This window comes from Peromyscus californicus, unplaced genomic scaffold (assembly GCF_007827085.1).
Source record: "Peromyscus californicus insignis strain IS unplaced genomic scaffold, ASM782708v3 Scaffold_13__1_contigs__length_99412109, whole genome shotgun sequence".
In the NCBI taxonomy this organism is placed as follows: domain Eukaryota; kingdom Metazoa; phylum Chordata; class Mammalia; order Rodentia; family Cricetidae; genus Peromyscus; species Peromyscus californicus.
Genome location: NW_026294424.1, coordinates 39,238,040 through 39,260,630, shown reverse-complemented (window position 1 = coordinate 39,260,630; position 22,591 = coordinate 39,238,040). Strand labels below are relative to the sequence as shown.

General features: G+C 44.9%; 1 protein-coding gene across 9 annotated transcripts in view; it reads left to right on the top strand.

The window, feature by feature from the left end:
- The window catches only part of Prom1 (prominin 1), a 108,068-nt gene that overhangs the window by 63,906 nt on the left and 21,571 nt on the right, over positions 1 to 22,591 (top strand). For all 9 annotated transcript variants that reach the window (XM_052734860.1, XM_052734863.1, XM_052734858.1 and 6 more), the window contains 7 exons: positions 1,205 to 1,422; positions 4,370 to 4,444; positions 5,363 to 5,426; positions 9,937 to 10,096; positions 13,175 to 13,327; positions 19,392 to 19,515; positions 21,193 to 21,296. In XM_052734860.1, coding sequence (XP_052590820.1) covers positions 1,205 to 1,422; positions 4,370 to 4,444; positions 5,363 to 5,426; positions 9,937 to 10,096; positions 13,175 to 13,327; positions 19,392 to 19,515; positions 21,193 to 21,296 — 898 coding nt within the window. The remainder of the gene's footprint in view (positions 1 to 1,204; positions 1,423 to 4,369; positions 4,445 to 5,362; positions 5,427 to 9,936; positions 10,097 to 13,174; positions 13,328 to 19,391; positions 19,516 to 21,192; positions 21,297 to 22,591) is intronic.

Genomic DNA, 22,591 nt, shown 5'->3' with positions numbered 1-22,591 from the left:
CAAATGCATGCAGCCTGGGATTATCAAATGACTCTGAGTTACAGCCCTGTACCTATAAAAAGGGCATAACATGCTTTGAATCTTTTAGAAAGTATATGTATAACAGAATTGTACCCCTAACCCAGAATGTCTCTAGACAGTGACTAAATAAATATGTGTTTCCTGGGCTATCAGCTTATTTTATCACTTGTCTTTCTTTGTTTTTATTGGTTGGTGAACTAATGTAGCTGAAATCAAAGAACAGGACAGTGAGATAAAACTGGTCCAGAAGCCAACATGTGTGGCCTCTCATTACCCTCTTGTCTTCTGCTCTGTTGGTGCCTATGTTCATTTTTCTTTTCTAATGATTAACAATTTTATGGAGTCTCTGTATGCTATGGAGCACAGTAAAGAGACTGCCAGGATGGCCACTCCATTTTTAGGGGGAAGGTTTTTATTGTGGGTAAGAGAAGGAAAATATCCAGAGTAATCTGGAAGAGTCCAGAGCAGAGAGAAAAGGAAGTAGACTGGACATGGGTGGGGCTTTCTCCTAAATAATCAAGAGGGCAGGGATGGAGGGTGGAGATGTATGTGGAAAAATCAAGTGGGTTTTAAGAAGCATGAGTAGCTGTGGGGAAGGGAAGCCCGTGAATGGGGGGCAGGCCAGGGAGTTTTAGGGTTGAGGAAGTAAGAAGGGCCAGGATGCTAGTTCAGGGGCTTTGGATTCAATGAGTACTTCTGAGTAGGGCCTGAGAGAGCCTTGAGGCTAGGGTGGACTTTGATATAATGATAGGCACTACAGGTATGTGCCTATGGAGAGTCATATGTGACTCCTGTCAGAGGTAAGGGAAATGACTACCTTTTGGGGACAGGAATACTCTGTGACAGTTGAAATGTTATGGAGGCATAATTAGAACACAGTCAAGAGCAAAGACTGAAGCAGATTTCAGAATTTTTCTACTAGAATTAGAGACCGAGAGTTGTACAGCCCAGCTCTGGATGCCTCCTCCAGGTTGTGGGTCGATCTTTAAAGCTAAGTGGTAGCACTTAGTCAAGCTAATTAACATCTCCTAAGAACTTTGGTGTACCTACCACCTGTGAGACCACAGCCAAGAACCAGACTCTTGGAGTTCAGGTGACCCAGCCCCTAATTTTGTCTGAGCTCATTTCCAGTTTTTTTGAGGCACTCGTGTGGCCCACTCTGATTCCGGCTGTGTTCCTGCAGCCATCAAGCAGACCAAGGTTGCCCTGGAGAACATGAACAGCAGCCTGAAGATCATACAAGATGGAAGCACACAGCTCAATAGCAACCTGACCACTTTGAGAAACAGCATCCAGAATTCACTCAACAGCAGCGACTGTGCTTCGGACCCAGCCAGCAAGATCTGTGGTAGCATCAAATCAGGGCTAAGCAATCTGGAGAGCAACCTCAACTCAAGTCAGGTGAGCAGGTGTGAGCTTGCCACAGCCAGGAGAATGAGAGGAGGTCGAGTAGGGCTAAGACTGGTTGCACCTGTCTGGTGCACCGTGGCTTGGGCTGGAAGTAGTAACCTCCAATGCTCTGTGAGTCTTTTCGGGACATCTAATCACTGTGCTGAAATGGATGCAAGAGAAATAAAAAGAAATCTGGGGGCGGGGGGGCAGAACTTTTGAGAAGTTCTGTGTCATTTGATGATTTATCAAGGTAAATTCAGTCAAAAAAGAAGAGCAGGCCGGGCGGTGGTGGCACACGCCTTTAACCCCAGTACTTGGGAGACAGAGCCAGGCGAATCTCTGTGAGTCCAAGGCCAGCCTGGTCTACAGAGTGAGATCCAGTCCAGGACAGGCACCAAAACCACACAGAGAAACTCTGTCTCAAAAGACCAAGAAAAAAAAAAGGAGCCAAATACATGCTCTTCTTTAAATGGTTTTTAAAACTAGGTGCGTGGGCATGTGGGGAGATGGCTCAGCAGGTAAGAGCACCTGCTGCTTTTGCAGAGGACTTGAGCTCAGTTCCTAACACTCATCAGGTAGCTCACAGCTGCCTGTAACTCCAGATCCAGGGGCTCCAATGCCCTCTTCTGGCCTCCACATGCACTGCACTCACATGTGTACATACCTCCATATGGATATACAATACACATAAGTAAAGTAAGCTATTAAAAACACCAGAAAACTAGGCATATTAACCATATATGCTGGAATAGACAATTCCATTATTTTCCAAAATTTACCCCCTCATTTGAGATGCAAAAAATCATGTTTATATTAATAATACTTAATATATTAATTCAGTTAAATTTACCATTCACATTATATAAAATAATATTTTAACATACTTTTCCCACTTCCATATTTTATGAGTCAGTTGGGTTTTTTTTTAAAGACTTCACATGCACTATCATTGTCTGCATATCTACTGAATTACTTTTGGAGTCATCAAATGGACTTTTAGGGGTCGATTCTGTGTTAACTCTTTGAAATACATCTTTTGAGAGGGTGATATTGTATGCTTCATTGTTGCTGTTTGCCTTTTTGAGACAGGGCCTCACAGTAGTCTCACATTTGCCTGGAACTTGTTAAGTAATCCAGACAGACCTCAGACTTCACCTTCCTGCCTGCCTCTTCCTAGTGCAGCATCCAGGAATACAGGCATACACCACCGCACCTGGCACTGTTGTTTTTTAATGTCCTTTTTGCATATGTGGGAAAGTTGTAAATACATGTCACTCCTCCCGTACCTTGGGACACTGTCTCCAACTGTTCTGGTTTCATTTGTGCTGTTGTGATACAACACTTTGACCATAAGCAACTTAGGGGAGAAAAAGGTTTCTTTGGCTTACACTTCCAGGTCACTGCCCACCCTTAAGGGAAATCAGGGCAGGAACTCAAGCAGGAATTTGAAGCAGAAACCATGGAGAAATGTCACTTGCTGGTTTTCTCAAAGGCTTGGACTTAATTAGCTTTCTTATACAGCCCAGGACTACCTGCATAGGGAATGGTGCCCCCCACAGTGGGTTAAGGCCCTCCCACATCAGTTACTAATCAAGATAACACCCCACAGACTTGCTCCAGGTCAATCTGATCTGGACAGTCCCTCAGTTGAAATTTCCTTCTCAGAGGACTCTGCTCTTCTTATGTCAAGTTGACAGTTAAACCTAACTAGGACACCAAAGTTCAGCATTTTGTCCCACTTATTTTATCTGTTTCTTCATATCTTTTATAAATTGTATCAAGTTATTTTCTTGAAAACTGAGTCTATGTTAACTTGCCAACCTGTTCCTTTTATAGCTAAATAGTTTAAAATGTTTCTAAACTTTGCATAATCATCATATACACATCAAAGTTAGGAACAAGACATAGAACCACTACTTCCATCTACTCTACACTTTCTCTTCAGATGTCAAGTTTTTAACGAAAGTACATTTACAAATGTCTTATCTCTTTGCAACTTAGGATCTTGCATTGCCAATAGTGTTGTGTGTTTCTTTCCCCTTTAATCTGGGGCTGTTTCTCAGTCTTTTTCTGTTGTGACACTGGCATTTTTTAATACTCTTTGTTTTGTGGAGTGGCCTTCAGTCAGGTATATGTGTGACCTCTCATGATGAGACTTGAGTTCTCCACATTCACCAAGGGCCTAGTTCAGAAGTGATGTCAGGTCCTTTTTGTGTCCTGTTGAGAGCCCCAGGGCGTGGATCCCAGATGCCAAAAGCTATCGTGCTTGGAATTCATATGTAATTCTGGACTTGGAAAACTGGTTCCAGACTTCTAACCAATGCAACCACCAGATGCATTATACAATTTTAGTATTGTTTATTTATTTGTTCGTTTGTTTGGTTAGTTGGTTTAATGTTAAGGATCCAGCCCAGAGCCTGGCACATGTGTTTCACCTTATTTAGACTGTAGCCTAAGCCCCTGTTTTACTTTTAAAAGTGATTTTTACAAGTTGGTTTATAACTTCATTCAACAGTGTTCAGCACTAGTAATTGTGTGGCCACACATACTTTACCTGTACCTCATGAACTTACAGACCCATAAACTTTAAAAATCAATGCTCATAGGCCAGGTGGTGGTGGTGCACGCCTTTAATCTCAGCAGCTGGGAGGCAGAGGCTGGCAGAGTTCTTTGAGTTCGAGGCCAGCCTGGTCTACAGAATGAGTTCCAGGACAGCAGAACTGTTACACAAAGAAAGTCTATTTAAAAAAAAATAAAAATAAAAATAAATCAGTGCTCATAGATGCCACTCTGAACAGAAGGTGATTTCTCAGGCCATATTCTATTTTCAAAAGAAAGTGAAGTAGGTCCTTTGATGTCAACATCCTGGGATCTGGATATAAGATAACTCTCTTTTTTGTGAACATTAACTTGGGGATAATTACCTTCTCTTATTCTTTGTTTCATAAATTTTCAGCTCCCGTCTGTGGATAGAGAACTCAATACTGTTAATGACATCTACAGGACTGATCTGGAGAGCATTGCCAAAAGGGTATGCTTCTTGGAACAAGTAAGGTAGCTTACTTCATATCAAGGGCAGTCTCATACATAAGAACAAGGAAAGAGCGAAATTCCATGGCAGTCTTGACCTCTGCTTTCTTGGACTTAGGTGCAGGGTGGCATACTGGTTTGGTTTTATTTCCTTCCTAATTCAATGCTTTTTCACACACTATGCCCTCAGCCTGGCACTCACTCCTTTCTCCCTCTCCTTTATCTATTGACTTAGTTTTTTTGTTTTGTTTTTTTCCAAGGCAAGGTTTCTCTGTGTAGTCTTTCCTGGAACTTTCTTTGTAGGCCAGGGTGGCCTCGAACTCACAGAGATCCTCCTGCCTCTGCTTCCCGAGTGCTAGGATTAAAGGCGTGTGCCATCACTGCCTGGAATGACTTAGTATTTTTAGCCTTTATATACCACTTTCTCTTTTACTGAAAAAAAAATTTGCTAAACTAATTTTATTGTATACGCTTCCCCCTTGAATGTCTTTGCTCAACATCTTTATTGTCCCAATGACGTGTGGTTCTTATTTCCTTGATGCAAACAATGGCTTTATTTTTCTTTGGGTATTCTGCACATTTCAAGTTACTTGTCTCTCAGCTGTGGTCCAAAGGTGTTTCTTCTGGGGTAAAAAGCCTTTAAGATGACCTGATTTATTGAGTTAAAAGAACATGGTCTCAGCCTAGGCATACAGCTCAGTGACAGAGCACTTGCCTAGCACATGCAAGGCCCGACTTCGGTCCCCAACACAAAAACCCAGCATGTTTCCCTAAAGGGGATTTGCTTTAAGACCCTTGATAGTTATATTAAGGTAATTTCAATCTTAAGATAAACATTACACTTTAATTTTCTTTCTCTACTTGATATAAAATGGAGTATACACCAACTGATCTTCAATTCACTTTGAAATATTTTTAGGGATATACGTTCATCGATGAAATACCTGGTAAGGTACGGAACCAAACTGTGGCTGTCATCGCAGGTGAGATCATAGTTGAAGGTCATTCTGTTTCTCTTTTTGTTAATGCAAAGGAAGAGCTTGTTGTAAATTTCATTGTTCTTTTCTAGCTTAAAAAAATAGTCTGTTGCTAAACCCTGTGGAAGGAGCATTAGACGTTTTGATTATGCTATCTCTATTCAGTGGTGATGTAGATTGGGAAAGAAAGCCACCAAGCCTCGTACTTCTCGTATTTAATGCTTGTGCTCTATGGCAAAGGGTGTCACTGAGTGGTGTGTAGCTAGAGTTTTCCTGCCTGGCCCACAGTCAGGGCAAATCTCTCTCACCTGCCAGTCCCACAGCTGCTCAGACCCAACCAAGTAAACACAGAGACTTATATTGGTTATAAACTGTATGGCCGTGGCAGGCTTCTTGCTAACTGTTCTTACAGCTTAAATTAATCCATTTCTATAAATCTATACCTTGCCATGTGGCTCGTGGCTTACCGGCATCTTCACATGCTGTTTCTCATCATGGCGGCTGGCAGTGTCTCTCTGACTCAGCCTTCCACTTCCCAGCTTTATTCTCCTCCTTGTCCCGCCTACACTTCCTGCCTAGCCAATGGCCAATCAGTGTTTTATTTATTGACTGATCAGCAACACATTTGCCATACAGAACATCCCACAGCAGTGGTGACTCCCTGTGCTGAGCTCTTATAGGCCTTATAACAACTGCAGTTTGGAAGGTCATGTTCTAATTATCTTCCTGAGGAGGGAAACCCCACCCCCAGATTATTGTATTTCCTAAATGAACTTAAAATGACCCTTATTTATTTTTAGGAACACTCTACAGAAGAGTTTGTCTTTGGGGAAGTGTTTTCTTTCTGTCCCTGGTCCTGAGGTGATGGTCCTTAGAAGGACTCTAAGGCTGCTTAGTTTTAGAGATACAAGTCTATGTTGAGGGCATCCTATGGTTCAAAACTACTGCGCTGTGTTAGGGTGAGGTTGCTTGGGAGTCAGTATGCAAAATGGTGTAATGTAAGCAGCTTTTTATGGACTTATTTGCCTGAAGCTGAGTAAATGTATATAGCCTCTCTTTAAAGATCTTCTTTCTGGGGCTGGAGAGATGGCTGAGCAGTTAAGAGCACCGCGCTGATTGCTCTTCCAGAGGACCTGGGTTCAACTCCCAGCACCCATATGGCAGCCTACAACTGTCTGTAACTCTAGTTCCAAGGGTCAGGACACCCACGGCAAAACACTAATGCACATAAAATAAAAATAATAAATAAAAAGAGATTTATTTTTTAAAAAAATTATTTAAAAAGTTTCACGAGTCTACAAGGATGATTCCAGCTAAGACCTGTAGCAGCCATGGATGCACAGCGTGAACTGGCCCTCCCCTATGATCGAATTGGTGACTACCCAGGTTGTCATCAGCGAGCCTTCATCCAGTGACTGATGGAGGCAAATTCAGAGACGCTAGGCCAAACACTGGGATGAGCCTGGGAGTTCTGCTGAGGAGAGGAGGGATTGTAGGAGCCAGAGATGGCTATCCTGGCTCATGGGAACCCACAGAGTCTGAACCAACAACCAGGGAGCCTGCATGGGACTGACTTAGGTCCTCTGTATAAATGTGACAGTGTGCAGCTTGGTCTATTTGTGGGACTCCTGGCAGTGGGAGCAGGGCTGTCCCTGGTGCTTTGGCTGGCTCCTGGGAACCTATTCTTCATGTTGGATTGCCTTGTCCAGCCTGAATAAAGGGAGAGGTGCTTGGTCTTATGGCAGCTTGATATACCAGACTTTGCTGATGCCTAGGGGAGGCCTGCCCCTTTCTGAACATATAGAGAAGGGGTGGATGGGGGAGGTGGAGGGGAGGAGGTAGGGGGAGGAAGTGGGAGGAGAGGAAGGAGGGGTGGCAGTGGTCAGGATGTAAAATAAATACATTAATTAAATTTAAAAAAAATATCTTCTTCCCAGTGCTGCTTTTACCTATTTGCCAAGTGGTTTTTAAAAATGTGTTATGGGGTTGGCGCAATGGCTCAGTGGCTAAGAGCACCGGTTGTTCTTCCAGAGGACCCATGTTCAGTTCCCAGGACCCACTTGACAGCTCACAGCTGTCTGTAGCTCCAGTTCTGGGGAATCTGACACCTGCACGTAGACATATACACAGGCACAACACCAATGCACATAAATAAAAATAAATCATTAAACAAGCAAACCAATAAAGCCGTGTGTTATATGTTAGAACCCGGAGAGATGGCTCAGCAGTTAAGAGCACTGGCTGCTCTTGCAGAGGACCAGGGCTTAATTCTCAGCACCCACATGACAGCCCACAACCATTTGCAATTCCTAATTCCAGGGCCTCTGGTTCTCTCTTCTGGCTTCTTCGGACATGACATACATGTGGTGCAAACATAACGCAGGCGGAACACCTATACACATAAAACAAAATCAATAAAACTTTATAAAAAGATACTGAAGGCAAGCGCGTGCTTTCCTTGGGTAACATCTGAAGGCTACTTACTGCATGCTGGGTGTCTGATAGCTTCCTGCTGACTAACCTCTGTGTTTGATTTCTTGTTCCCCCCTCTGGACCTCTTCTGCTCACACGAGCAGTCCTCTGTTGTAAGTGTGCTGCATGTATGAGCAAAGCCCAGCGTTTCTGTTGTTGTTGCTTAAACACAAGTCGGCATTATCCCAGGGCCACACCAGTGCCGGTCTATCGGTCTGGATGTTAGTTAGTTTATCTTTATGACCTTAGCTCCCACACTTTGGGCCTTCAGTCCTAGCCTGAATATGTTTTTACGTGCCTACTTTGTGCCAGGCTCTTCCAAATGCTGGGGATGGGAGAAGCGTTAGGCATGGCCACTGACCGTCCTTCGGCCAGTCTTACCCACAGGTCACACTCTGGCAACAGAGTATATGCAAGGTAGCCACCGTGGGGAGGCAGCAGGAGGAGCCTTCCTCAAAAAGGCATCCTGCACACGGAAGCTTGAAGAACACATTTGATTGAGAGCAGCTTCAGACACCTGTCAGTCACCAAAGCCAACAAGGCGGTGCCTTTGCTCATGTGAGAGGAGGGGCAAGACAGGTTCCTAAGGAGCTGTCAAAGCAGGCCGGGTCTTCGGACCACTTCCATCAGTGGCCAATGGAACCTCACAGTTCTTGAGAAGCTTTTGCACAGAGCCATTGGGTGCGACAGTGAGGCACCACAGAGTTCTCCCAACACTGTGTGCTCAGCTGCTCTCTCTTTCCAGATTTCAAATCTGTGTGAAAAACACTTTACAGAAGATTCCCACCATTTTTATACACAGACACATTTTGAACCAAGCTTCAAACCTCTACCGCTTGCCCAGAGTCCAGCGGAGCCCTGAGGTCCGTTTTTTGAGCGAGTCCTGTTTACCATTGCTTAGCTGTTTCTCTGCCCATCTGGATCAGTAGACTTTTAACTATTGTGTTTGTTCTTAGCACATCTGGGTCAGAACCTAACCTCTGGACCCGTGGGATGCTGGTCAGGTAACGACACAGTGTGAACAGGCAGCTGGGATCCAGGGTCTGTTGGGACAGACTAACACATTCTAGAAGACTGGTGTCTGGAAGGCCGTTATAGATCTCAGTGGGAAATAATCACAGGAATTGTGTTGTCCTTGGCATGTAGGAGACACAGATAGGCTACTGTAATAAGTCCCCAATTGGATGAGTCAAGTCATTGATTAATAGACATCAACTGAAGTCACATTGTCAAGAAGCAATGCAAGAGTTATGCCCACGAATGGCATTTCTTTTTATTTTTAGTCCATTTTCTCTCTCCACTTCCCTTCACTCCTTTTTCTCCTTTCTCTTCCTCTCTTTCCCTCCTTTCCTCTCCTTACCCTCTCCCTACTTCCCCCCCACAGCCCTATTTGTTTGACAAAGGGTCTCCCTGTGTGGACCAGGCTGGCCTCAAATTGGCTGCTATCCGTTGGCTTCTGCCTTCCCAGTGCTAAAATTACTGTGTGCATGCCCCTGCCATGCCTATCTCATAAGGCCATTTCTTATGTAGTGCGATTTCTAGTCTTACCATTCCCCAAATCATATAATAGGACTTCCTTAAAACAAACCACAACACACCCCAGTACTTTCCTAAAGAGAGCGATGGGTGAGCAGCTTAACTCACGTGAGCCTCTAGGTCACGGTAGAGGGGGAATTAAGGCAGATATTGCATTAGTAAGGAAGCAGATTAATATTGACAGAAGTGCTTGGCACATGGTAGGCACATCTGCATTTTAGTTACCTGATCCCCACCCACCCACCCACCCACCCTTTTTTTTGCAAGATATTAGACGAGGGAGCGTGGCTTAACTTCGGTATCATTTCACTGTCAGTGCTTACATCCGCTGCTTCCTTTGGCTGTTGCTTGTAGACGGTCTTGGTTCTATTGGTGCTTGTTACAGAATCTTACTTTGTTAGAAACCTACACAGAACATGGGGGAAACCCAAGTGACTTTTCTTTGTTCCCCAAACAAGGTCTCTCTTCTATGTTTGAAAGTGAGTAACTGGGTTCCCTTTGTTTTCAGATGTCAAACAGGCCTTGGAGTCCATCAGCTCCAACATTAAGAATATGAGCCAAAGCATTCCTATTGAGGAGGTGCTGGTTGAGGCCTCCCATTACATTAATGACAGCAACAGTTACTTCCACAAGGAGCTGCCCAAACTGGAAGAATATGACTCCTACTGGTGAGCGCCTCCTGGGAGCTGGCAAATGAGGGGCAGGAAGCTTGCTTCGTAAGGGTATAAAAGCATGACGTAATTTCCAGGGTAGCCTTATAAAACCAAATGGGATAAAGAGGCTGTGGCCTGTGTGAACAGTCCCCAGCTATGCTCATTTATGAAAGTCACAGGGGGTTGGGAAGATGCCATTGTAATAAATCACATGCGGTACAAGTGTGAGGACCTGAGTTCAGATCCGCAGCACCCATGTTAAAAAAATAAATAAATAAAGGCAGCAAAAAAGGGGCAGTGTGCATCTGCAACCCTAGTACTGGGGTAGGGAGGGTATTGGTGGAGCCCTAAATTTGCCAGCCAGCCTAGCCAATTGATGAATGCGTTCTGGCTTCAGTAAGACACCCTGACTCAAAAATGAAGATGGGGAGTGACTGAGGAAGATGGCTAACATCAACCTCTGTGGTACCAAAGCATGTTCATGCATGTGCCACATCCATACCCCAGCACACACATCTGGACACACACAGTCTTAAGTGCTCACTAAGACAGCACACAGAATAAAAGTGGAACATTACAGAAATGGTTAGTATGGCTTCTGAGTAATGGTAGCATGCATATTCATAAGACACTCCGTATTCAAAAGCAAAATGCATATTCATAAGACCCTCCATATTCAAAAGCAAAAATTGGGGGACTGGAAATCCTTGAGTCAAATGTTCAACAGTTTAGGATTTTGATGTAAATCGTTTCTTGAATCTTTGCTATAGTTAGTAAGCCAAAAGTGAATTGGGATTTGGAAGCTCAAAAATAATCAAGAAAGGTATTTGGAAAATGTTCTCATTGGTTTGTGAAACAAATACAGAGAGGTTAGCATTTTCTGAAGGGACCTGGTTTTCTTAGCTGGGCTATGAGGCCACTAGGTTGGTGACTGAGCTGGGGAGTGGGGGGTGGGGAGGATCAGCAGGCAGCTGCTGTGCCCAGGGCTTAAATAATGCAGGCCATGGTGTTTGGCCCTGGAGGGTGCTGATGGGCGTTCCAGACAGAGCATGGAGAGGGAAGGACTTGGGCATCCATAAAGTGTGAGATGTATTTTCTTTTCCAAAGGGCACAGCCTTAGGACTTGTCCCTGGGAGAGGTTAGAGGCCCTCTCTCAACTGGCTTACTGTTTGCACAATGGCGCAAGACGAATAGTAAAACTGTAGCCTTAGGGGTAGCTGTCCAACGTGTTCACTAACCACTTTATGCACGGTACTTCCAACTTGCTCCCGACATCTGCTGAGTTATGTTCTGTGCACGACTGTTTTGTAGACAAGGACTTTGAGGTTCAGAAAAGGGAAATGACTCCTCGAAGGCCACACCATCTGGCTGTGCTTCCAGGGGCTCATGCCACGTTTCTATTGTGGGGCTAGGACACCCCAACAGACACTGGCACAGACATAAGACAGAATGTCTCTTAGAGACCAAGTTTCCCAAATGAGACAGTGTAGTACATTTGTCTGCCTCTCCTTCCAACTACTCTTCCTTCCTTCCTACACCCCCACCCGGAGACCTGAAAGCTTTTGTTTTTTGAAAAAAAATTTCAACTAATAATTTGATTCATTAACTCTGAAAGTTCTCTGAACCAGGCTCCATGGTTTATTTAATTTGGCCTCCCTGATATCTGGAACAAACATCCCATTGAATGGCTGCTGGTAGCTATTAGTGTAATTACCAAAATTGTTTTTAATTGAATGAGAAGCTTTGGTGGCCGCTTCTGTCAGGAGGCCCCCAGAGGAGCGGATACTTGTGTTTTTCGGTGTCTGTGATGTTGGGAAGCATTCTTATCCTTGAGTGCTCCTTAGCTGTAGGGAAAGTTGGTGTGCATTCTGGGAATGCCAGGAAGACATAATTGTGGCTCCATTATCCTAAAATGTCTCCCAGGACCATTACAGAATTAAGCTTTGCATTCTGTAACATTTGATTTAGGATGCTCATAAAATTCCAAATGTCTCATGTGTCTACCACACAGGGTATTTATGGTTCAGTAAGGAACATGATGCCCCCAGAATATTCTTGTAACCTCAAAAGAGTTTTGAGGAAGGGAGAGGAGCTTGCTGGAGAGGAGTTTCCCTCTGTCATTTCCTCAGACCCTAGCCACAGCTAGGACACTTGACAAAACTTGAATGTCTTGGGTGTATTCTAATCAGGCTCCTGAGGAAGCTTAGGCCTGCTATGAGCCCCATGTGATACTATGGGTGTTCACTATCACCACTGAGAGAGGAGGGCACTGCAAAGCCAAGAGGAACATGTATTGCCTTGTTGGGTTAAGAAGCAGGGGTGGTAGCGCCTTGCTCATCCCTGCAAGGGGTGAATTAGCCAGGGAAATCCTGGAGAGCTCCCCCTCGTGGCGAAGGCAGGAGAGAGCTGGTGGGCTGACCGACTCTGCAAGTACCCATGCCCAGAACCAGGGTTATGTGTTGGCCTACCCCAACATCCACCCCATCTGTGATCTGCTGGAGCATGGGGTGGAGGCTGAGTCCTGCGGACCTAGGGCTGCAGAATCCCTACAACACAGGGCAGCAATGGGATGTCCAGGAAGAGTCCCAGTGAGGGCTCAGCGTTGATGGTGTAGCAGAGACCAGGGGCCTTTCAACCAGACCAATGATTCTTTGCGATGAACGCCTGCATGTAAAAATGTATGGATAAAGGGGTTTGCTGCATGACTCACTGTGTCACACTGCAGCTTCCATGATGAGATTTTCCCCTTCCTCTTTTTTTTCTTTTCTTTCTTTCCCCTCGTTTTCTCTTAAATTTTATTTTAGGGTTAGGAGAAAGATGGGTGGAATCAGGAGGCATGATGTGAAAGACACAAAGAGTAAACAAAAAATAAATAAATTAAAAAAAAAAGAAACAGGGGTGAAGGAGGCTCTTGCCATGCAGGCTTGCCCTCTGATGTTAGATGAGAAAGACTACTCCAGCCTTAGCCCACACTCAGTCAATTTAGCCATGGCCTGTTTGACGTAGAGTAATAGGACTGGAGAGATGGCCCCGACGTTAAAGGCTAGGCTCACAACTGAACGTTGTACAATAACACTGTACCTTTTTCTGCAGGTGGTTGGGTGGCTTGATTGTCTGCTTCCTGCTGACCCTCATTGTGACCTTCTTTTTCCTGGGCTTGCTGTGTGGTGTGTTTGGCTATGACAAGCGTGCCACCCCAACCAGAAGAGGCTGCGTGTCCAACACTGGAGGCATCTTCCTCATGACGTGAGTGTCCGCTCCATTCTGTCACTTGAAGGTAGAAATGCGAGGTGGAGGGTGGTGCTGGGTGTGGTGTTAGGGAGCCTGGAGCCCCTGAGTTCACATTGTTTGCATATGGTAGGCTCTTTTTAAACCAGCTGTCATGAAAAGCATTTCCAAGTTGTTGAATACCCATTCCTTCATTATCATCATTCACTCATTCACTCTCTCATGAGAAGCAGAGATGCCATGATCTGCTGTCAGCGGTACTGCTAACTTGAAACTCCAGGAACTTGACTTAAAGCAAGATATGCCAACTCAGCACCCTTGGTCTTTGGATAAGTAGCCTGAATTAGTGATGATCCCTGCTTTGAAGAGGTCCATACATAGGTTCACATGTTTGGAGAATCTTTACTCTAGAATATTGAGACAAAACCTAGTGGGCAAGAGCAGTGTGCACAATGATGGCACCAGAAACTTAAACTGGGATGCAGGTGCAGTGGCAATGAGTGTGCCACCTCGGGAATTAGGAATAATAAGTTCTCTTATTGAAAATAGTGCTAGGATATGCAAGCAGGCTCAAGGGGAAGTAAGGGTTAAAAACTTCTCCTTTGGGAGCTGGAGAACCACACCATCAGCCATGTGCCTTTACCCTCACTGGTATGAGGAAGACGGGAGAGCAGGTACCATGCATTAATCTGCCTCTTTAAACATGGAGTCGCTGTCATGCTCAGATTTCGTGTGATCTGTGTGTCTAAGTAATTTCCCCCCAACCCCCGAACAGGCTCTAGTATCATGTACCTTTATTAACAGTAATGTAGATGTGTCTAAAAATATCCTTCAATGAATGACCTAGGGACTTCCGGGATCTGAGAGTGCTCCACACAAGAAGCATATCTGCTCTCACACCAGATTTAAAACATTCTACTCCAGGACTGGGGAAGTGGTTTCAAGGTAGAGCCTTGACTAGCAAGTGCAAGGCTCTGGAAGCAACCCAAAGGGAGGGAGGGAAGGAGGAAGGGAGGGAGGGAGGGAGGGAGGGATCTTCAAATGAAAGTACCTCTCAACAGCGAAGGGAAAATAGCAATAACGAATACACCAGCAAGAAAAAAAAATGTGTTCATTTTGCCTTTTTCAAATAAACACAGATAAGTAGATTGGTTTAATGTTAAGACTTTCACAACCCAGGTAACTGGTTGTTTGGAAAACATTTTGATGGCATATATATTCCATCAGATTAACTGCTTAATGGGGAAGCAAACTAATCTGGAAAATTACTCCTTTCATAAGGCTGTAAAAAAAGAAATTCTTATGGATACAACAACAACAAGAATCTGATGTCTAGCTTCAAACAAGCAAGAACACAAGCACAGAATCCATCCACAGGTTGATGGAGGCTCTAAGCTACTTCTGTTTAGATGTTTTCTGCAGATTGAAGTTGAGTCTGCTCAGAGACAATGGCTCATGGAAACATTTGGGATGGAGGCAGGAGAAATACTAAAACTGTCAGATGCCATCAGATCCATTACAGGCGGGCCACAGATGTGGATGTCTGCTTTTCTTTACCATTGAACTCTCTCTGCACATGGCAGGCTTGACTATGCTTGATGACCTTTCTGTCTACACTTAAAGACATTTCTACTCCTTGAGACGTCTGGTAGACAATCAGATGCAAAGGGAAGGTTGGATTCCAGGGCAGCTCACCTCAGACCCATGAGAAGGTTGCCGTGGTGGTATTGTGTTCCCCAAAATATTGTGCACCCTAATAAACTTATCTGGAGTCAGAGACAGAACAGCCACTAGATACAAAGGCTAGAAAATGGTGGCACTCACACCTTTAATCCTAGCATTCCAGAGGCAGAAATTCATCTGTTCAAGGATACAGCCAAGCATGGTGACTCATGCCTTTAATCCCAGAAAGCAAGCCTTTAATCCCAGGGAGTGATGGTAGAAAGCAGAAAGGTATATAAGTTGTGAGGACCAGAAACTAGCAGCTTTTAGCTGGTTAAGCTTCAGGCTTTCAAGCAGCAGTTCAGCTGAGATTCATTCCGGATGAGGACACAGAGGTTTCCAGTTCGAGGAAATAGGATCAGCTGAGAAACTAGCAAGGTGAGGAAGCTGTGACTTGTTCTGCTTCTCTGATCCTCCAGCATTCACCCCAATAACTGGCCTCAGGTTTGATTTATTGGTAAAGACTTTTAAGATTCCTGCTACAGGTTGCAGCTTCTGCTTTCAAACTGCAAAGCCTAGACCCAGTTCTGTTGCAACCACATCCCCGCATGCTTATGAACACGGTGACACTGTCCACTCATGAGTGTGGTCTCTTTCAAAAACCACCCAAACAGCTCCTCGTGGATATCCAGTGGTGCTTTCACGGTGTCTTCTGAGGGGCCCCAGAGCATCGTAGAGACCGCATGGGATACAGTAGTGAACATACAGCATAGGCTGTGAGACCTCCTAGGAGATTAGGACACCCAGCAGTCACAACAAGCTTTTGTTTGTTTGTTTGAAGCCCATTGAAAAACTTCCCCCTTCACCCCTTGACAATAGTGTCCAGATCATTATTCTAGACTTCAGAAGAAAAGTTAATTCCAGGAGAGCCACGGGTGTCATGCAGTAGTATGTCTGCATGGGTGGGGGCCATTTCCAAGGTTCACCAGACTCTATAAAGGCTGTAGAGACACTATCAGGTCCATTGTCTAGTGACTTGCATCTTAGGCAACCCTGTCAGGAAGGAGAGCAAGCTCTACATGACCCTTCCTGAGCAGGGATATTATGTTAAGGTGGTAAGGTCTAAATGTGCAGTGGCAGGGTGGACAGATCAGCCAGAGTGTAAGCACTAGGTTGACTGCTGTGGGTTTCTAGAAAACATTTCCAAGATAAAATAGGGGTCACAAATTAGGCATACATTATTATAACCAGACAGATTAGGGCTGGATAATCGGTGTTCTGAGTCTTTCTGAACACTGGAGTCTTCTTTGAGTATTCTTTTTCTCCATCTTGGTTTTCTTTGTTGTTACTAGGGTCACATCCGGGGCTTTATACACGCTAGCCAAGTGCTCTATCACTGAGCTATATCACCAGCCCTCATTCATAAGGGCATCTTTGCTTTTGTTTTCCCTTGTGGTCCTTGTTCCTCTTCATCATCTTCTTCCTCTTGGTCCTCCTCTCCCCTGAGCCTTTGAATACATATCTATCTGTGTGTTCTTACCCTTGGCCTATGTCCATACCACTGACCTATGTCCGCACCTGTCCATGCTGCTGATCTGTGTGTATACACATGTTCATGCCACTGATCTGTGTGTACACACCTGTCCATGCCACTGATCTATGTCCACACCTGTCCACACCACTGATCTGTGTGCACATAACTGTCCATGCCACTGATCTATGTGCAACACCTGTCCATGCCATTGATCTGTGTGTACATGCCCATACACCACTGATCTGTGTGTACACACCTGTCCCTGCCTCTGATCTGTGTGTACACATCCATATACACCACTGATCTATGTGTACACACCTGTTCACACCACTGATCTATGTGTACACACACCTGTCCACACCACTGATCTCTGTGTACACACCTTTCCATGACACTGATCTATGTTCACACCTGTCCACACCACTGATCTCTGTGTACACACCTGTCCATACCACTAATCTGTGTATTGTGGGATGCCTGCCCCCACCTTTTCCAGGATTCCTATGAGGAGGAGAGAGGAATAAGAAATATTAGGTAGAATGATAGGCCTAGCTGACGAGAGGAAAGACAGAAACACAGGATAGCTTTGGAAGGACCTGGGTCAATACCCAACGGCCCAGTACTTTATTCAAAAGGGCTTTTTATAACAATGCCAAGGGGTGAGTCAAAAGACCTTTCCCTTGCTAGGTACAACCAAGTGTAGACCCTTCCAAACACCTGGTACCCAGGCCCGTGGTCCAGTCATCCTCTTATGCAGTCCTGCTGGGTAAAGCAAGCTCAGCTCTCATTAGGAAAACTCTGTGGACTCCCACAGTGTACACAGCCATCCACACCACTGATCTATGTATACACGCATTTGGAACACAGAGGCTGACCACTACTCCGTCCTGCCCCTCTTTTAAACAGAGCGAATGAACACCCACACTGTCCTTCCTGCACTCTTCTCCATGCGCCAGCCCTCTTAGCTTCAAGACCTACATTGCTTCCTGTTCCCTCATCTCCCAGTAGCTCCCAGGCCCACTCCAGTTTCCTGTCTTCCCTGTCACTCACTCCGCCTCTCTCCAGTCAACAGTGACCTCTGCTCTCCAGGACAGCGGGGACAGCAGTGTTTGCAAAGTTGAGCACTCCCTTCTGCAAATGTCTCCTCCTCTTGCAAAGCCCTCACCCCCTTGACAACTTCACACCTGCATGCTTTCTTTCCTGCTTCTCTGGCTCTCTGCCTTGCTTTATCACTGGGGCTCCTTTAACCACCCATCCGTCAAAGGGTAGAGTCCTCCAGGCCAGCCCCAGGCTGGTGGTCTCTTCAATCCATCCCCGGGGTTAAAGGTCCACGTCTAAGCTGCCGACGGCTAATGTCTCCTGTAATCCCATGCATGTGCTCCAAACACACTGAACTCCTCCACCACGTTGTCACGCTGCCGTGTCTCACTGGTAACACGACCAAGGCCCATTTCATCTTCTCTCCTTGCACAGCACATCAGTGTCCCTTCCCTCTCACTACCCTGGGTCCCTTCCTCCCTCTCCCTCTCATCCCATTGCCTTCCGTGTTATGTTTCATTCATCTGCTGGCTTCTCTCCATCAACAACAGTCTCAATAGGCTGCTGTCTGGGGGCATAACAGTCTTCACAGTGGTGTCCTGCCATGTTGACATCTGTCCAACTCATCCTTCTCATTATGCCAAAAAGTGCTTTTCTGCAGAAAGAAATCGGTTGTTTTCCTCTTGTACTTTAGCTCCTTGTGGCTCTCCCTCTCAGTCTTGCCCAGCCCCTATCCACTATGCCTCTCCATGGCATTCTTAGCTACCCCTGTGGAGACAGAGCCACACTGGTCCCTTTCAGGACCTCAGCGGTACTGTGTGAGTTACTTTACTCACTGCTGTAACATAGGACCAGATAAGCACCTGAAGGGAGGAGGGGTGTATTTGGGCAGTTTGAGGGGTACATCCATGGTGGTGAGGAAGTCATGGCAGCAGGAACTGGAGGATCACACTGCACCTGCAGGCGGGAAGTGGGAAGCCAAGAATGCTGGTACTCGGCTCGTTTTCTCTTTCTGATCAGTCAGGGACCTCAGCCCATGGAACGGCGCTACCTCCAGTTAAGGTAGAGTGTCCCACATCAATTATCCTAATCCAGATAACCCTCCACAAGCATGCCTAAGAATATCCCTCACAGGCCCCCATGCTTGAGTGCTTGCTTCCCCAGTTGGTAGAGCTATGTGGTAGGTTTAGGAGATGTAGCCTTGCTGGAGGAAGTATGTCCCTGGGGGGGGGGGGGGGGGCTTTGAGGTTTCAAAAGCCTCATACCATTCCCAGTGCGCTCTCTCCACTTCTTGTTTCTGGCTCAAAATGAAAGCCCTTATTCAGCCTTGGCTTCAGCCGTCATGTCTGCTGCTTGCTGCCATGCTTCACCATGACAAAATCTTGTCCCTGTGGAATTGTAAACCAAATAAACCATTCTATAAATTGCCCTGGTCATGTTGTTTTATCACGGCACTTGAAAGCAAACTAAGACACTGTCTCCCAGGTGTGCCTAGAGATTTATCTCCTGAGTGATGCTAGAGCCTGTCAGGTTGGCAGTATGGCTCTCCACAGGCACACTTCCTACTTAGGGTCTCTCTACCATCTACATCCTTGTAGGAAGAATCGGTTCTCAGCTGGCCCCAGAGCCCAGGCTCTGAACCACACAAGACTAAAAGTAGACCCAAAACTATCATTGTAAGCGTTCTGTAAGCATTTGCCAAGACCCCAGTAGTAACCCACTGCCTCTGTCCACTGTGGAACGTCAATACATTTTTACCCACAAAGCACTGAAGACTGCAGGTCCTTTGTATGACGAGTAGATGAAATTAGTGAGAACTAACAACTCACACTGTGTTTTTTTTTCCAGTGGGGTCGGACTCAGCTTCCTTTTTTGCTGGATATTGATGATCCTTGTGGTTCTCACTTTCGTTGTTGGTGCAAATGTGGAAAAGTTGCTCTGTGAACCTTATGCAAACAAGAAATTATTTCAGGTAAATATGGTTTTCTTCGTATGAGGGAGGCTTGGATAGATACTTGGGTCTCACTATATCTTGTGAGTTGCATCAAGTGAAAAACTATAGGTACTTTGCTCTCGTTCACCAAGTTGAAATTCTGCTTGTGCTGGCTGGCGCACACGCATACACGTACACGGTAGCAGACTTACCCTGGTAGATGTTGAGGAAGCACAGTTAAGAATTGGATTCCAGGTTCGCTTTGCCCAAGACCAACTTACAAAGACTCCAGGACTCAGTCTGCACGTTCACTTTCTTCCTTAATATAGAGAGTTGGCTCACGTGCCTGATTTCTGGTTGGCTTCCCAGTATTTTCTGTAGATTTTGATTTGTGGTGTGTGTGTGTGTGTGTGGTGTTTTGTGTGTGTGATGTTTTTGTGTTGGTGTGGGATGTTTGTGGTGTATGCATATTTGTGTGTGTATACTGTGTGTGTGTGGTATTGCGTGTGTGTGTGTGTGTGTGTGTGTGTGTGTGTGTGTGTAGGCCAGAGGTCAGTGTCAGATGTCTTTTTCTGTTCCACTTTTTGAGACAGGGTCTGTCACTGAATCTGGATCTCATTGGTTGGCTATACCGGCTGGCCAGTGAGCCTCTAGGATCTGCCCTTCTCTGCCCTCTGGTCCTGAGGTTACACCTACATTCATCTTTTACATGGGTGCTAGGATCTGGACTCAGGTCCCTATGCTTGCACAGCACTTTACCCATGGAGCCATCTTTCCGGCCCCAGAGCCTGACGTTTGGAATGTATCTCTACCTCCCTCTTTTATTGTGTGTATGTTTTCCACCTGGCATCTGTTATAAAAACAAGTGAAGGACTGCATGGGTAACTAATTCTAGCTTCAGTTATTATTGAGAGCATCAGTGGATCACATAGTCTCCTTTTATTTCCTAAGAAAACAGTGGTAGAGCATTACCTTCAAGATTACTATATAAGAAAATAATTAAGCATAGGTGAACTTCATGTTTGATCTTGGGTCCCATCCCTTAGATGCCTCTTTATATGTGTGTGAATATTTTATGATCAGAAAAAAAATTCTAAGTCTGCAACACTTTTGGCCCCAAGCATTCTAGAAGGGAGATGCTGAATCTGTGCTTGGACAGCACATGCCCAGCCACACACTGGTATACTTCTCTTCAATTTGTGTGGTAGAGTTGGAAAGTGGGGCTTTATTTTCTTTGTTTTGTTCTTAAGACAGGGTCTCATTAGGTAGCCCTGGCTGTCCTGTAACTCACAGAGATCTTCCTGTATTTGCCTGCAGAATGAGGGGTTAAAGGCGTGTGCCATCATGCCCAACTGGAAATGGAGTTTTAATTCACTTTGTCCTAAGAGACTGAGTCTATTGGTTTACAACTTTCTTTTAATTCTTCTAAACCAAATAGTCTAGTCCTTCTTATTCTAATATGTGTAGTAAATTCAAGTTGCTCTAAAAACACAGTTTCAGTTGTTCTGATTGATGCTATTCAGTGCTCAACCCATTGATTCTAATTGTGCTACTGTTTTCTGATTTGGGGTTGGAAATGAATAAGAAATATCACAACAAAATATCTCAAAAGTGGGGGTGTCAAGAAAAAAAAATCTCAAAAATATCTAACTGAATCTTACTTTTTACTGTATGAGTTAGTGTACAACTGTCTTTAAAACAACTTCTCTGTTCCAGGTCCTGGACACTCCCTACCTGCTAAGAGAACAGTGGCAATTCTTTCTCTCTGGCTTGATCCTCAAGAACTCAAACATTAACCTGACATTTGAACAAGTTTACAGGTATTAATCCTTGCAGTAGATATTTCCCTGCTGAAAATTTTGTTGTTGTTGTTAAGAATAAGGATTTCACTTCCAGTGTTTTTTATTAAACTTAATGATAAGAAGTTCCAATCAATTTCATAGCTAAACTGTTTTCTAGTCTCAGCAAAATATCATGGCAAAGGATACCTCTCCCAAATGTCATGTTTTCAAGCCTTTGTGACCTAATCTTGGTGATTTCTCAGTCCCCCTGTCTAGGTTATTCCCTAAGATTCCCTGGATAAGGTAACAATAAGATGAATTAACAAAATCCTTCAAGAACTCAGAGTGGCGCATATCACAGACACCACAATAGTGAATCAGCTTTAGGGCTAGCCTGTGCATTGTGTAGTCAGGTCACCTGGGATCCAATAATGAAACAGATTTAGGGCTAGCCTGTGCATTGTACAGTCAGGTCATCTGGGATCCAGTCTTGTTCCTGTGACCCCGGACAATTTAATTTCTCTCCATTTAATATGGTGAATAACAATAAGAATCTCCCCTTGGAGTTGTTAGGGCTGGGTGAGATGTATGTGTTTGGAGTAGTTCCTGACACGCTTTAAGAACATGATAAAACAGTGTTTTATGATAGTTCATCAGCATGCATTTTCTACCCCTGACATGTGAGAACACTAATAGAACATCCTGACTTCTGTCATTAATTTCCTGGGATACTAAATGATACACAGATTTCTCTAACCCTTTCATAACCTTAAAATTTCGAGTCCTGCAGCAGTGGCATGACAGACCCTTCTAGTGTATTATGGACCCCTCATTTTAAAAAACTTTTCCTTCATTAGCACCCTCCTTAATAGTGAGTTGGCTGAGAAAATATTCAAGCAGTCAGCATCTTTCCCCGGAAGCATCTTCTTCCCTAGAATGTTCCCTCTTGAGTGGGAGACCTGGTCACGTTCATGGCCCTCTTCGGGTCTTCCCACCTTCCTTAGTAAATGTCTTTTGATGTTCAACTGCCACATGGGTGCACACATGAAAGTACCGGGTGACTTCTGGAGGTCTTGCTTCAGCACCTCAAATTCTGGGTCACCTGACAAGACACAGAAAGGACCTGACCTCCGTCCTGAGGAGCTGAGGGCTCCCCATTGTTTAATACCATTCAAAGAAAAATGATTTTCTTTGCCTTTAGTTCAGTTTTTAGAGTAAGTCTCTAAATAGTGTGTGATATTCCCTTCCCTCTAAACCTGGGGTAACTGACACAGTCCTCACTTCCCATCATGTCCCTTTGCCAGGTGGAGAAATAGTCCTACTAGCCAGAGGGG